Genomic DNA, 16,300 nt, shown 5'->3' on the forward strand with positions numbered 1-16,300 from the left:
GCAACCCTGGGTGGAAAACCAACGCTCTTCCCTTCCTTCTGCTCTCCCAGGGAAGGACATTAACACTGTGCATCAAGCATGCTCACAAGCTTACTGGATCCTCCCCACGGCCATCTGAGGCAATAACATTACCCCCAATTTACAAATGGGGAGGCTAGGCTCAGAGACGTTAAGTAACTTGCCCACAGTCACACAGGTTTAGGGGTGGAACTCTGCTGGTCTGATTTTAGAGCCCGCAGGCCTCCCGGACACTGTGCAGCCTCTCCCCAGTGCACGGGTCGGGTGGAGCTCCAAGCTCGGGCTGATCAATCTCCTGGCGCAACTGGTGCCCAACCACAACGAGCTGGACGTCAGATGGCCTGCTCGGAGGAGCGGGCTCAGGCTGGAGTGTGGGTCCACTTTGTCACTCCGACCGGTCAGCTCCATTCTGGCGTCTGGCCTCACCAATAATTTACTCTGCAAATATGTCTTGGGTGGCCTCAGGCTTTGGAGAGGTGTAAAATTAAATTGATTCTGCTGCAGGGTGCATGGCAGGGATATCTCTCTCTCAAGGGCCCCCAGTGAGACCATAAATCGCAGGGGCCACGCCTGGTCAGCTGACGGCTCCAGAACCCCAGGACTGATGGATCACAGGGCAGTTCTGTGTTCCACGTCCATCATTTCCTGGTGAGCGAGACCTACGACACACACAAGCCAACTCACAGCCGCGCTCCGCTGCCTGACCGTCTTCTCTCAGTCCAGAGACACCCTGGGCAGATCTAGAGGCCACAGCCGACAGACGGCTGGCCGCGGCTCGCTCAGGAGCAGCCAGCATTTAAGGACAGGGGAGATGCACACAGATCCCATTGTTTTTCTTCTCTGAAAATGAGAAGGTTTGGCTAGCCTGGGGTCAAATGGGCCGGAGCTGAGTCTGGAGGGGCACCTGCTCTCCAGGTCTGCACCCCACCTTTCTTCAGCAGTGCCCCCCTCAGCTTCTCCAGGCATTTGAGCCTGCCAGAGTCAAGGGCAGAAGACAGGGACACAGGCCCAGTAAGCTCGTTCACATGCTCATTCATCCATCACATTGACTGAGCTCCTACCATGAGCGGGGTTGTGTCCTAGAGACTCACAGGGAAGAGAATAAATATGTAAATTCTGTCCTGAGATGATGTTAAGTGCTTGGGGGCAGGGTCAGGGGGGAGAAGGGACCTGGAACATGGAATATCGAGGGGGTGAAACCTCAGATGAGGTCTAAGGGCTGGGAGAGGCCCCACCAAGAAAAGAACATCTGAATAAAGAAATGAAAGAGGCAAAAGACAGAGGTCGAGGGCTGCGGGAGGGGAGAATTCCAGCCAGAGGCAGCAGCAAGTCAGAGATCCACGCAGGCGCAGTGGGGCGTGCTCCTGGAGGAAGGGCTTCGCAGCACGGAGGGAGCAGGCGGGAGGGACCCAGGCCCTGCAGGTCAGAAGGGGCCGAGGCTTTTACTCTGGGTGAACGGGAACTGCTGGCAGGGTTTAAGCAGAGAATAATGTAAAAAGCCTAACAGTTACCAGCCTGAACACCCTACGTCCAATCACATTTATCCTCGGCAACAATTCTAGGAAGCCATTGTCCCTCGAAGGAGGCCAGCCAGCACAGCAGGCGAGATTCAAGCCCGGCCGTCAGTCCCCAACACGCGGCCTACGGACGCGAGGGCACGGGAATGGCTCTCCGGCTCCCAGACTCACACAGGGTGGACCCAGCAGGCCAGGTTTATCAGAAGACTCCAGACTAGCACAATTTAACTCCTTCTACAAGGGATAATTTGCTAAATACATAAAAGTGATTTAAAATGTAAAACTTTCAGGACATTCATCGCAACAGCCTCCAAAGTCAGGGGAAAAAAGGCTTTTCTTGAACACACATAGATTTGGCTTGGCAAAGGCGGTCATCTGCTCCCCGCCACAGACCCCAGGCCTGAGCTCGGGGGAATGCGGCTCCCCAGTGACAAGCCCCCCGAGGGGCTCAGGCTCTGAGCTTTGGGTCTCCTCCCCTGTCAGGAGGGAGCAAAGGTGGCGACTCCTTACCCGTCCCTGCCGGGTAAGTGGGAGAGTGCTCCGAGGCTGACGACGCCCTAGAGGCCCCAACCCTATGCGACCAGCGTCGGGGCAGTGGAGGGGCTCACAGGCCCGTCCGTCTCAGAGCTGAGAGACCAGCAAAGCCAGTGAGAAGACAGGGTCCCCATCGATCGCCAAGGCGGCGGGAGGAAAAGGCAAACTAAACTTGCAGGGGACATACCAGGAGGCCGAGAGTCACACACTGGATGCGCAATTGTTCCGAAACCCAGACAGTAGAGTCTGGCGTCTCCCCTAGAGCCTCAAAGAGATGCATTTCACTAACCACAAAGCTCTCCTCCTTCACCCAGTGGGGCGCCAACACCCACATCTCCCTGCCCCAGGTTGGGGAGGCTGCCGCAGAAACATCTTCAGAAAGGTTCCATCACTGAGCCATTGTGGGGTGAACCATGGAAAGGTAAGAAGGCTCACCCTAGAGATGGCTCAGAGATGTGAGGGACCCCTGCTGGCCACCAAGATGGAGAGCAGCTGGACATGCCTGGGGGCTGACCACAGGGCTGGGAGAACCGAGAAGGCATGCACTTGGAGTTAGGCAGATCCAGGTTCTGCCTTTGGGAGCCTGCCCACCTCTGAGCCTCATGGGCAAGCCTGCGAATGGGTGAAACGACCCTGGCCTTGCAGACGGTCGCGGTGACACGGGAACGAGGCACACAGGTGAAGTTCCTGGCACACACAACTCTTCTGACTACTGGGTGGGCAGCAGGGACGCAGGGACCCGGTCTGGCCTCGGGGCCTTTGCACTTGCTGTTCTTCCTGCCTGGGGCACTCTCACCTCAGCTCCTCTCAGCAGGCATCTCCTGACCACGGGGCCTGAAGTGGAATGTGCCCTCCTCACAGAGGCCCTTCCGGGCTCCACCTGAAGTGGCCTCCACCGGTAGTGTCTCCACCCTGTTTCTCTTCCTCCAGGGCACTGCCCACCCTCTGGATGCCGCTGGCCCTAGCATCAGTTCCCCTGTGTTAAACCCAGCACATATGGGGTTAAAGCCAAAAGCGCTCATCTCCTTTCCCTGCTTCTCCAAGTTACATTCACATGTAAATCTCAGTTTTTTTGACCTTTGTACCCCTGAATTTCACAAGGCAAAGGGAGGTTATGAATTGTTAAAGCCCCGGCGGCCTCACGCTGGGCTCACAGTGAAGTCGGCCTAGCTACAGTCCTCTGAAGCTTTGCTACAGGAAACGATGTCCAGAAACTATCAAGAAGCTGCAGCTTCCCCGGCTCCTTGGCTTCCTGCTGCTGAACTCCCCATTCCTCACGGAGGCAGACAACCAGGGACACCCACCCGCAGCTTCCCTCACCTCAGCCACACGCAGGCTGCGGGAGGGCACCGCCCTGCAAAGCCACAGCTCCCCATTCCTTACGGAGGCAGACAACCAGGGACACCCACCCGCAGCTTCCCTCACCTCAGCCACACGCAGGCTGCGGGAGGGCACCGCCCTGCAAAGCCACAGCTCCCCATTCCTCACGGAGGCAGACAACCAGGGACACCCACCCGCAGCTTCCCTCACCTCAGCCACACGCAGGCTGCGGGAGGGCACCGCCCTGCAAAGCCACAGCTCCCTCCCCATCAGAGCCCTGTGACGTTGGGAATGGTTAATTGGCAGCAGCTTCCTTCCTCTCCCCAGGGCCAACTTCGGGTGGTGCCGGAAAACTGATCAACAGAACGCTGGACCTTCTCTACAGAAAGAGACACAGCCGGCCCAGCGCCAGAATGTCTGAGACTCTCAGGTAATTGCCCACCAGATGCCTGACAACACATTCTTTCCCACGGATTCCCCTTTTAAGAACCCTAGGACCAGCACTTCAGCAGGACACTGGGTTTTGAGGCGCTGGCCTCTCACGTCCTCACCTTGCTAGCAAAATTTAAAAAATTACTTTCTTTTTCTCAATCCCTTGTCGTCGTGTTCACTGATTTGGCTACGGTGACAAGGTCCCGGTATTTCTGGCAACACTCTGACACACCTTGTCTATCTGTGGGCCTCCTGGTCTCCCGTCACCTCATCACCTGTCCTGAGTGCTGTGTTCCTGAAACTAGAGCTGTGCCCGGCACAGAGGCGGTGCTCAGCAACACATGCTGGAGAAGGACTGAAAAATTCTTGTGTCCCGCTCTGAGAAGGGGCTGGGCCGGCTGGAAGCGTGTTCATAACCCCGACCCTGCACAGGAGGGCTTCCAAATCCTCCACGTTCAGTCGTGTGGTCTCCGAGTGTCTTAGGGGCGGAGGGCTGGACTGGCCACCAGCCCAGGGCACCAGACCTGTGGGTTCCACCTGCATTCTGCCGGCAGAGTAACCCCCAAGTGACCTTCCTCCTCTCCCCACATTTATGTTTGAAACAGCCGTGGAGGATGCTGCAGCGCTCGCCTCTCCTCAGCAGTGCCTGCTCTGACCACACACAGTCCACAGACAACAAGCCCCCATCTCATCATCCCCGAACCACAGAAGAAAACGACGAGATGTTTACAAACTGCCAAGTGCCACACAGAGACAGGCAGCCGAGTCCGGGGTCGGGGAGGCTCTGCTTTCCCTGGGTGCTGCCACCAGCAGCTGTGACTCTGGCGAGTCTCCTCACCTCTCCATGGGGGGTCTTGGGCCCCTGTATGTAAAACTTGGACAAAAGCACCCATGTGCAGGGCTGGCTGAGGGTGCAGATCAAGGTGGCACAGCAGAGAGAGGTCGCCATCACCACACTCCTGCCACCCTCCCCGAGAGCCCCCTGCTCCCCACCTGCTTGTTCTGCTGCAGCAGTGGGCACGACAGGTCCGGCTGGGGGCTGGCGAAGACGGGCGTGAGGGTGAGCCTGGAGGGCGGGGCACAGGCGAACTTCACCACGGAGGGCTCCAGCGCGGGGAAGGGGTTGGTGATGCTGGGCTTGTTCCCCACCAAGAGGGTGATGACCTGGCGGAGCAGAAGGGGCAGTCAGACACCCCGAGTTTGAGGCCCTGCTCTACCGTGAGCTGAGCCTCGCCACCTGGCTCCCTGGGACTCAGTTTGCTCTTCTGTAGAACGGGAATGATGATGATCTCCGCATCACAAGGGGGTTACAGAGGTCCTGTGACATATACGTGGTACAGGGCTCTCTCAACATACAAGAGACCATCCAAGGGGAGCCCCTGGTACCCTCTAAAAACATCAGCCAGAACCACCACCTGCTCCTTGGCCCAGGGAAGAGGCGGATCAGGTGATGGCCTGTGGCCTCCTGGGACCTACGGAAACCCCACGGTTGCATCGGCAAATTCACAATCCTGTGAGTTGTTTTTTTTGTGTGTGTGAGGAGGACTAGCCCTGAACTAACATCCGATGCCAATCCTACCGTTCTTATCTTGAGGAAGATTGGCCCTGGGCTAACATCCATATCCATCTTCCTCCATATGGGACGCTGCCCCAGCATGGCTTAACAAGCAGTGCGTCGGTGGGCACCTGGGATCCGAACCTGCGAAACCTGAGCCGCCGAAGCGGAGCGCGCGCACTTAACTGCTGCGCCACCGGCCGGCCCCAAGCCTGTGGGTTTTTAAATGAGGAATTACACTGACTTGGAAACATGCCTCACGATGAGGCGCAGGTGTGGGAGAGTGTGCGCTAATGGCCTGAGACCGGTGGGGATGGGCCAGGGAAGGGACCACGGAGGGCGAGGCCTGAGGTGACGTGCTGGAGCCATGGCCTGGGCGCCGGCCCCCACTCACCTGGCTCTCTGCTGCAGAGACGGAAATTAAAGGTGCGAGAAGCAAGAGGGAAATTGACATTGGTTTGTAGAGCTGGGACCTCAGAAAGCAAGTCCGGCCCCTCGTTTTATGAGCACTGTGGCTCATGGCCCGTCCTGAGGGAGTGCCCCCAGGCCCCTCAATGACACCCACCTTCTGTAGGACAGAAGGGTCCAGTCCAGGAGCCCCCCACCCCTCCTGACCACGAGGCAGGAGAAGGGGCAGTTGCCTCACTGACCTGCAGGCTCTCTGCCTCCACCCGACGCCCTGGGGAAGCGAGGCACCCTGGAGGGGACCCTGCTGGGGGTCCGGCTCCTCCAGCCCATGGAGGGACACAGACGACCGAGACAAGCCAGGGGGAAGAAACGTCTCTAACTGCATTCCTACGTTTATTCTCACTGTGGTATTGTTTACTAGTATATATTTATTGTTCTTATTCTTTAATTGTTTTAAAAAACACAAAGCCAGTGGGCAGCGGGCCTGTCACTGTGCATCTTTTCTGCTCAGGTCGAGACAATCTTGGTGTGGCCAGCTTCCAAAGGGCGCCCGGGTGGCGGGCGTGCACGTCTCAAGATCAGTGGCCATTCTCTGCACACACGACGATACTCTCCACTTCCCCAAAGGAACAGTGCTCTCCTCTCTCTTGACGCCTGCTGTCCTCCCACTTTGCGTTTTGTTTCCCCGCCCCGGGGCACCCTGGGGGCGGAGGGCCATATCCCTGCCACAGGTGACAGGAGCGCTCAACCCCGAGCCTTAGGAGAGCCGGGCACGGGGACCTGAAGGCAAGTCGCTGCTCTGCAGCGGACTCCAGCCCTGCGGGCCTCCAGGTCACACACACGTTTTGTTTGGTCCACTGTCTCCTAATTTTTTTGGTTTTCAGCATTGAAAAAAACAAAAATCAAGAGACTTCACAGAAAACAATATTGGGATTCCCAGCTTATCCTGAAACACCAAAAAGATCTGCCAAACCTGGGCCTGGGGTCTCCCTCACTTAGGACACTCGCCTGACCCTGGAGGCACCTGACTCTGTGACCCGGACCCCGTCCCACCCCCGACCTGGTAGTGGGGAATGCCGAAGCCTGGAGAGAGAAGAGGGCACCGGAGTGGAAGGGAGCCAGGACTGGCGAGCTCTACCGAAGCAGCGCGTACAGGGGTCCCAACCGCTGCGCTGTCAGCCTGCTATACTCACTCAGCCATCCCACCTCGCCGAGCCTGTCTGCCTGTCTGTGAGGCGGGCACAACAGCAGCAGCCACCTCTCAGGGTTACTCTGAAGATTACATAAAATGGTGCTGCGGGCACAGCAGGGTACTCGGGGAACGAGACTTTCCACCCGGCCCTCCGGGCAAGGTGGAGCTAAGGGTGGCCACCCTCTTACCTGCTCGCCCAAGGCCCGGCAGGTCACAAGGATCCCATGTCGCTGGTAATTCCGGGAGGCAGGGGGCCCCAAGAGAGCCAGACTGATGCTGTCCATGTCCTCGGAGGTGACGTTCCGGAAGAACTTGGAAGGCTCGAGGACCCAGGGTCCAGGACCTCCTTCGAACAGCATCTCCTTTGAGGAGCCCAGGGTAACCAAGGCGACAGAGGAGGGGTCCACAGGCTGTGGGGGAAAAAAGAGTCAGCGTTCCTCTGGGAGACGCGTGCCAGGGCCTCGCCCACTGGGGAGCAGCCCCTCGGAGGACAGGCAAGCCCCGTGCCCCTTGGGAACTCCGGCTGCCCACCTGCAACCCCCCGAGCTGTCGTCAAGATCCACAGCGTGCGAGCGCTCTGGGGAGAATCGTGCCCCTGCTCTCTGACACACTGCTGGGGTGTGTAAGCTGAGCTGCCTCTTGTAGGACAGTCTGGAGAAAGCCCTGAGAAGACCCGCAGCCCCTGAACTCGGGACTCCCCACCTGGAATCGGGCCTGAGGATCCGATTAGAAAGGAGAGAAACGCGTCTGTGCACAGGAGGCTGTTCATCACACTACTATTTATCACAGCAAATCACCGGCAACAACCTGACATCCACCCCACAGGCTGGTCAGGGAAACACGGTGCATCCGTACGTGGGACCTGACGCGGGTCCCTAAAGCAGGATTTACAAAGAGCTGGGTACAAAACTGACTGTAGAGTTTGATCACAACCACGTTTGTTTGCTGAGGAAGACCGTCCCTGAGCTAACATCCGTGCCAGTCCTTCTCCACTGTGTATGTGGGACGCTTCCACTGCATGGCTGACGAGCGGTGAAGGTCCACACCTGGGATCCAAACCCGCAAACCTGGGCTGCCAAAGCGGAGCCCGCAGCACTTTAACCACTCGGCCACGGGGCTGGCCCCCACAGCCATGTTGTTTTAAAAAGCATAAAACGATCCTAAAAAGAACTACACCAGATGACCCACGGCTGCACAGACAGGTGTCCTGGCGGCCGTAACTGCCGGGCCCTCTCCCTCACCGTTTACGCCCCGCATCTCCCGCACCCTCTGCGGTGGCACAAACTCCAGGGCGAGCCTTTCTGCCCGTGTGTCCCAGGCCCTAGAACAGGGCCTGGCTCAGAGCAGGGGCTCGATCATCACTTGTCGAACGAACGAGTGAATATTCAGTCCTGAACGTACCCAATAAACAAAGAATGAATTGAAATCACTTTTTACAGGGAGCTCTCTTGGCCCAGGGTGACCACTGCGCTGAGGGTCCCAGGGCCTCCCCTGGTGCACAACAGCAGTGCTTAGGGTCTGTGGAAAGGGCGTCATTCCCACCCAGCGGGGGCGGGGGGGGCAGCGGCACCTCCAGGGAGATGTGATTTGCTCCATAAGAGGACACCTCCCTCCACAGACACAGTGGAGGGCAAAGAAGGGGGCCCCTCTGAGGGGTCCTGCAGCCCGGCTCCCCGGCTCCCTCCCAGGCTTGGCTGACCTCCCCCTCCGAAGGTCCTCTGAGCTTACCACCAAGTCCTGACTTGTCAACCTACCTCCCCATCAGGCTCTCCACTTCACCCTCCACGAGCTGCCAGATGCCCTTCCTAAAACCCAGATGTGACTGTGGCCCCGCATTCAACTACCCCGTGGTGCTGCCGCCCTCGGAGGAAAGGCTCAGCTGCATTCTACCCTGGGGTTGCGCTCCCCCAACCTGGCCCCCGCCAGCTGATCTCTGCCCAGTCCCACGTGCAGACAGCGGCCCCTCCTCCAGCGCCACTCTCTCCTGTCCAGGCCCTCACCGAGGCTGCTCTGCTGCCCTGTCCCCACCCCCCTTCCCCCAAGAAGCCCTCGAGTCCTCCCTCACCGGTGACACCCAATCTGCCCCCCGTCCTGCAGGACGGGTGACTCCTTCTCTGGTCTCCACTTCGCAGTACATACTCGTACAGCAAGGACACGACTTGGACTTGTCTTGACGCCTGTCTCCCTGATGGGCCTACGGGCTCGTTAAGGGGCGGGGGGGTGGGTGTCGTTTCCCTCTGTATCGGCAGCACGATCTCACCAAATGAGAAACGACCACCATACAGAAAAAATAAAAAAGCTCAAAAAGGAAGACAGAGGAAATTACAACTACACTGATATTATTTCTCAGCCATCTGATGAGCAAAAATCCAAAGGTCTGAGCACACACACTCCTAGTGAGTCTGTAGAGAAATGTGTACTCTTTCTTAAGTTAATCAATTAATTAAATTAATTTATTTCTTGAGATACAATTGACATATAACATTGTACTAGTTTCAGGTGTGCAACATAGTGAGTCAATGTTTGTGCGTATTGCTAAAGATCACCACAATAAGTCTAGTCAACATCCACCACCTCACACAGCTACAGATGTGTTTTTCTTGTGACGAGAACTTGTAAGTTGTTCTCTCTTAGCAACTTCCAAATATACAACACCGTATTATTGAGAAATGCGTTCTCTTCTATGCGCTGTGAGACTGAAAAATGGTGTAACCTCAGTGGAGGGAAGTTGGTACTATCTACTAAAATTACATATCTACCCATTGTCCAAGCAATATTTCTTCAAGGAACGGACTCTGAAGACACCCCTCCACGAATATATAAAACACAGGACAAAGCTACGCACCGCAGCATTACTTTTAAGAGCAAAAGCTTGGTGGGCCGGCCCCACGGCTTAGCGGTTAAGTGCGCACGCTCTGCTACTGGCAGCCCGGGTTCAGATCCCGGGCGCGCACCGACACACCGCTTGTCCGGCCATGCTGAGGCCGCGTCCCACATACAGCAACTAGAAGGATGTGCAGCTGTGACATACAACTACCTACTGGGGCTTTGGGGGGAAAAAAAAGGAGGAGGATTGGCAATAGATGTTAGCTCAGGGCCAGTCTTCCTCAGCAAAAAGAGGAGGATTAGCATGGATGTTAGCTCAGGGCTGATCTTCCTCACAAAAAAAAAAAAAAAAACCCACACATCAGGCGAGCCCTTGGAGTTTAGCCCCAGAACACCCAGAGCACTTGACAGTTACTTCCAGGCCCCGCGTTCCCAAGCCTTAGTCACTGGGAATCCTGAGAGCCCTGAGCGTTCACGCTGCTCTGGGCAAAGCGTCCAGTCTCAGGCCCTCTGCGGGGAGAGACTGGAACGTGTCGCCAGGATGTCGTGAGCCTGGGCTGAGCCAAAGCTTCCCCACACCCAGCGAGTGCCGGCCTCCTCCTGCTCCCTCCATTTTGGCCCAAGGGGTGTGACTTCCACTGTGGGACGCCAGCCTGTCACCCAGCCTGTCACTGGCACTGAGGTCTACCCTGACCCACTCATCAGGGCCTCGGGCCTTCCCTGGGCTCCCTCCACACCCTCGACCACGGGGGCTGGATGCTAAGCCCCCAACTGCCAACAGCCTCAAGTCCTCGCAGGTACAGACTGATAACCACTGAGCTGTCACCCGCAGTCCTGGCCCCGGAGCTGGCTGCCACCCCAATCCGGAGACGGACTCTCACCTGAGGGGCAGCCTCAGGGTGCACTCACCCTCAAGGATGGGGGGCAAGGTCACGAGCCGCTGAGGCCTATGGGGCTCAGGTCCTCCTGGCTGAGTACTCACACTAAACCCTTAGCAAAGAAAGGGCATCACTTTTCAAACAAGGATTCTGTCTTTTTGACTTCGTTTTTGCAACATGAACACTTTTCTGAACTTGCTCTTGGTTATCAACTCTCCAGGCATCCCGCCCCCACGATGTACACAGGTGTGTACACACACACACACACACACACACACCCCTCCAAGGGGCCTGGGTCCCCCACTGCAGCCCACCCCACTCTCCCCTGCTACACGCCCAGGTTTTCAAACCATCAAAAGGGCCCTGTCCCGCACAGGGACTGCTGCACAGGCTTTGGTTTCTCCTCCCCGGACGGCCCCTCCTCAAGACAGTCGTGCGCCTGCTCCTGTGCTCCACCCAGGCCTCTGCTCAAACGCCACCTCCTCAGAGGCCTTCTCTGACCCGCTCTGAGGCAGGACCCCCACCACTTGTTGCCTCCTTTCCCGGCTTGACCACCCTTCTCACTGCCTGCCGTCACTCTCTGTGTGCTCGTCTGTGCATGTGCTTCTCTGTCCCGCAACTAGAACGAAGCCGTCACTCGCTAGCTGTGTGACCTGAAGCAGGTTAACCTCTACAAGGCTCAGTCTCCCCATCCTGTGAAATGGGTGTAACGAGAACCCCTGCCTCATGAGGTTACTGTAGGGATTCAAAGGAGCGTGAACGAGGCCTGAGCACGCATCTAGCACAGGCTCACTCAATGGCCCTTGCTGTTATCAACTGTCATTATTATTAACTGTGAGCCCCATTTTATAGATGGGAAGCATGAAGCCCAGCAGAGCGAAGCAATTGGTCCAAGTTTACCCAGCTGCTGGGCCCATGTCTGTTCTGACTCCCGACACCCTGTTCCTACCCACGTCTCAATGCCACAACCCCAAAACTCCGGTACAGGCAAAGCAGGTCCCTGTAAACCTTGCCAGAGGACTTTTTCACGACCCGCCCAAGGGAGAGATTGTTGGAAGGCACTGCACGTCCTATGATTAACAGCTGGAGAACTGTGAATTACCATCTTCACGTGTGGTTCTCTTCCCATTCGGGCATAAAAGTGTCACAGAATCCTGTGCCAGGGACGTAGGTTAATAATCAACACAGCTAACAAAGGACGCTCATAAATCGCACAGGCTCCTCACTGGGTGTCGAAGCGCAGACACTCGAACAGACAAAGCCCAGAGAGGAGAGGGCCCACGCACCTCCGACGAGACCTTCTCCTCTCTGGGCCTCAGTTTCCCAGTCCGCAAAACAGGAGGGTGGCTCTGCTCATCAAGAGGCCTTGGCGCTGGCAGCCTACTTTCTAGGAGACGGAATCCACGCCCCTCTGCACAGGGAGGCTCGCACTTGGTCGGGGTCAAGAGAGAAGGTGGGGGCGGGTGGTGGGAGGCTAAGGCCCCAACGCGCCTGGCTGGCCCGGAGGCTCCACAGTCAAAGAGCGCAGCCTGTGCTGACATGGCCGGAGTGAAGGAACCAGGTGGGGTCCTCAGACTCAGGTGCTGAGGGCTCCCAGAGAGGAGGTGGGACAAGGCACTCCAAGTTCCCGCAGCAGGAAAAGGCCGACGGGTAACTGGGGTGTTGACTGCGGAGGGAGCTGGGTAACCAGCAAGCAGAGCCCTCACAGTCCCGGCAGACAGAGGTCACATGTAAGTCGGGGGCAGGTCGAGCAGCGCCTGCAAGATCTGGAGAGGTCTTTTTCCACAGAATGGGGGGCGTCCTGCTCTCGTGCTTCCAGGACACGCCTGCTCCCCCTGCCCCCACCAGCAGCCGTGGTCTCATGTGTGGAGCTGACTTTGTGGTTCCGCTGACCTTCACCAGCTGCCCACTGCTAGACGGGCACAGCCAGCTCCCCACCCGGCACTCACAACCCTCTGTGATCTGACCACGGCCTCGGATCCCACCCGAGATACACCACTCTACTTCCAGCCTGCCTTCCTGCCTCCATGCCCTCCTCCAATTTCTGTGCTCATGGGTGACTGTCGCCCTTGGGGTCTTCATTCCCTCCACCATGCTCACTGCCTTGGAGTGTCTGCCATCCCTGGACCAGCCGCCTCCCAGGGCAGTGCGGGATTTCTCCCCAGATCTCTGTCTCCCCAGCTGGGGCCCGGTACCAACCAAGTGCCCAGGGACTGTCTGCAGAGTGAACTGACGGACAGACCAGCAAACACAGGTCATAGCAACGCCCGTTAGCTGCCTTTCCAGTTTCCACACTCCCCTCTTCCTTAGAGAAAGAACCCTCATTTTATTAGGGTGGTAAATTGTCCAGCTAAAATACTTCCCAGCCTCTCTTGCAGCTAGCTATGACCAACGGATTAAGTTCTGGCCAACGAGATGCAAGTGGAAATTGCTGACAAGGCTACTACAGGAAACTAACTCAGCTGAGAGGTGAGCTCTTGCCCCTCCTGGCTATGCAGAATGCAGATGTAATGGCTGGAGCTTCAGCAGGCATTTTAGACCACGAGGCAACCTCAAAGATGAAAGCCGTCTTCTAGCATGATGAAGTGGAAAGACAGAAACCTGGATCTCTGATGACTATGGAGCTGCCAGATTGGCCGTGTGTGAGACCTCTCGTGTGAAAGAGAAATAAACTCTCTACTGGTTAAACCACTGTAATTTTGGGTTTTATTTCTTGCAAAGAAACCTGATGTTAACTGATCTCGACGCAGAAGAAAGATAAAAGGAGAAGAGATCCATATCCTTTTTCTATAATTTGTCCAGTCAGGAAGCTACCTTGATGGGGGACACGCCCACTTTATCTTCACCCTTAACCCCACCGTGGGACAGTGAGCTGGCTGATGCTCCAGCCAGACACCCAGATAATCAGGCCGTCTGGTCATCCAGAGCAAGCAGCCAGGAAGGGCCCTGGAGAACCTCCTCCCAGGGTCCTGGTGAAACGCTCCACCTCGTGGAAGGCTGTGGCAGGGCTTCCTCAAGAACAACTGCTGCCAGCTTAGGGATTTCAGTTCTCCCTAACTCTGCTCCCTGAGCCCTCTCTCCTCCTAGTTTTAAACTGCTACCCTCCCCCCACATCCCCCTTTCACACCTCACTCTGGACGTGGCATGCAAATACAAAACACACTACTGACTGGTTTATTGACTGTCTGTCTCTACCTCTGTCTCTGCCACAACATCAGCTCATGAGGACAAGGGTTTCTAGGTGTTTTTGCACTACTGTGTCCCTAAGATTTAGAGTAGGGACTGGCACCGAGTATGTATTCATATATATTTTGGTCTGGGGGGCCAGGTTTCAGTCCTGGCTTGGTAACCCTGGGTGCATTTCCCCACTCATTCATTCTAAATAAAACCACCCTTCTCAAAAATTAAAAACAGAATTACCATATGATCCAGCAATTCCACTTCTGGGTATTTATCCAAAGGAAATGAAAGCACTAACTCAAAAAGATATCCGCACCCCCATGCTCATGACAGCGTTATTTACAACAGCCGAGACATAGAAACATCCTAAGTGTGCATCAACAGATGAATGGATAAAGAAAATGTGCTAGACACACACACACACAATGGAATACTATTTAGCCACAAAAAAGAAGGAATCCTGCCATTTGCAACATGGATGAATCTTGAAGACATTATGCCAAGTGAAATAAGTTGGACAGAGAAAGACAAATACTGCACGATCTCACTCATACGGAGAATCTAAAAAAACATAAACTCATAGATACAGAGCACAGATTGGTGGTTGTCAGAGGCGGGGGGTGGGGAGTAGGGAAAATTGGTGAAGAGAGTCAAAAGGCGCAAACTTCCAGTTATAGAATAAACAAGCCCTGGGGATGTAATGTACAGCACGGTGGCTATAGTTAATAATACTGTATTGTATATTTGAAAGTTGCTAAGAGAGTAGATCTTAAAAGTTCTCATCGCAAGAGAAAAAAATTGTAACTGTGTATGGTGATAGGTGTTCATCAGACTTACTGTGGTGATCATTTTGCACTATATACAAATATCAAATCATTATGTTGCACACCAGAAACTAATATAATGTTGTATGTCAATTATACCTCAATAGAAAAAGCAAAACCACCCTTAGTTGTTGTCTGCTCTGCATCAGGCCCTACGCCCAGGGCTAGGGGTTCAGAGAGGAAACATCCTACAGTCACCGGGCTCGCCTCTGATGGTGGGAGGGAGAAGGAAGCACGCTGTGACGCACCAGGGGAGCAGAGCCGTCCTGGAGATTGATGCTGGCGTCCAGGAACTGCAGGTGTGGACGGGCCCTGCCTCCCCCAGGACAGCCCTCCCACCTCCCCTGAAGGAGGAGCCGACTTACCGTCTCCAGGCCTCCTGTGTGAGGGGCAGGGCTCAAGAGAGCAAATAATAATTGGATTCACCCTCCTGCTGCGAGGCAGCCCGTGTGGGGAGCCTTCGCAACCACCCAGCTCTGCTTTATTCGTATTTTCATAACTAACCCTTACTGAGCACGCACTACCTCCAGGCTCTGTTCTCAGCCCCTTTCATTCATTAGCTCAGCTAATGTCCTGCTCCCTGTGGAGAGCACTCCCTCCACACGGATGTGCGCCATCAGGGAAGCTCTGCTCCTTCTACAGATCTCCTGATTTCAGCTCTGAAAGCACAGGGAGACGGAGCTGTTCCAAAAGCTATTTTGAACAACCAGGGTTTTAAGTTTGCTGGAGCAAATAAATTTGCGGGAGCAAAGGAGTAATTCGCATCAGGAAAGGGGCGGGAGGGCGGGGGCCCCCGGCTCACCTTGAGGGGCAGGTAGGCAGCGATGGTGATGCGGGCGCTCAGGTGGACGTGGCCGTGCGTGTAGCTCACAAGGAGCGCCGTGTACCCCTGGGCCTCAGCTCGCACTCTGACCCCACTGCAGTGCTCAGGGCCCGGCTGCAGCCGCCCTGCAGGAAGAGGAGAACCAGACGGTCACCAGAACTTGACTCTGCCGGGGACGACGGGACAGGCTGACAGCCCCTTTCATCCTGGGCTTGACATGCAACCTAATTTTTTTTGACTTAAAAATTTTAATTCCCATAAACAGTACACAATTCACAATGATGTTTTTTCCCACAAACTGAACACACCCTGTATCCAGGACTGGGATCAAAAAACAGTATGATGTGCACCCTCGAACCTCCCTTGGACCCTTTCCGACATCAGTCCCCCGCCCTGCGAGGGAAAACCACTGTCAGCTTCCTTCTAACAGCACAGCTCCATTCTGCTGCTGCCGTATTTCACACGAAGGCCATCGCTCAGCATAAACCCTGTGTGTCATGCCCCCTTCAGCTCAACACTGGTGGTGAGATCTCTCCTTAGTTTTCGCACATTGTACATCTTTTATCGACACTTGCGTATCTACTTCGCCGTGTGCACAGACAGCAGTTGAATTCTTCAGGCGACTGCGAACACGGGGCAGTTTCCAGCACGGAGCTCTGACGCACACACTGCTATGAACCCTTGTGCGCTTCCTCTGGGGGACACATCTTGGGGCCTCCTGTCGGCTGTACCCCAGGAGAGCATGCTCACCTCCAGTCCGTACTGGGAGCAGCGTGCGCACGCTCAGCTCTCG

At 55.8% G+C, this 16,300-nt stretch overlaps 1 protein-coding gene across 6 annotated transcripts in view; it reads right to left on the reverse strand.

Moving 5' to 3' along the window:
- LOC131420416 (nuclear pore membrane glycoprotein 210) overlaps nucleotides 1-16,300 on the reverse strand; it is a 111,108-nt gene that overhangs the window by 45,418 nt on the left and 49,390 nt on the right. For all 6 annotated transcript variants that reach the window (XM_058566408.1, XM_058566386.1, XM_058566395.1 and 3 more), the window contains 3 exons: nucleotides 15,487-15,632; nucleotides 7,165-7,386; nucleotides 4,815-4,985 (listed from right to left, as the gene is read on the reverse strand). In XM_058566408.1, coding sequence (XP_058422391.1) covers nucleotides 4,815-4,985; nucleotides 7,165-7,386; nucleotides 15,487-15,632 — 539 coding nt within the window. The remainder of the gene's footprint in view (nucleotides 1-4,814; nucleotides 4,986-7,164; nucleotides 7,387-15,486; nucleotides 15,633-16,300) is intronic.

Source organism: Diceros bicornis, chromosome 2 (assembly GCF_020826845.1).
Source record: "Diceros bicornis minor isolate mBicDic1 chromosome 2, mDicBic1.mat.cur, whole genome shotgun sequence".
Taxonomy (NCBI): Eukaryota; Metazoa; Chordata; class Mammalia; order Perissodactyla; family Rhinocerotidae; genus Diceros; species Diceros bicornis.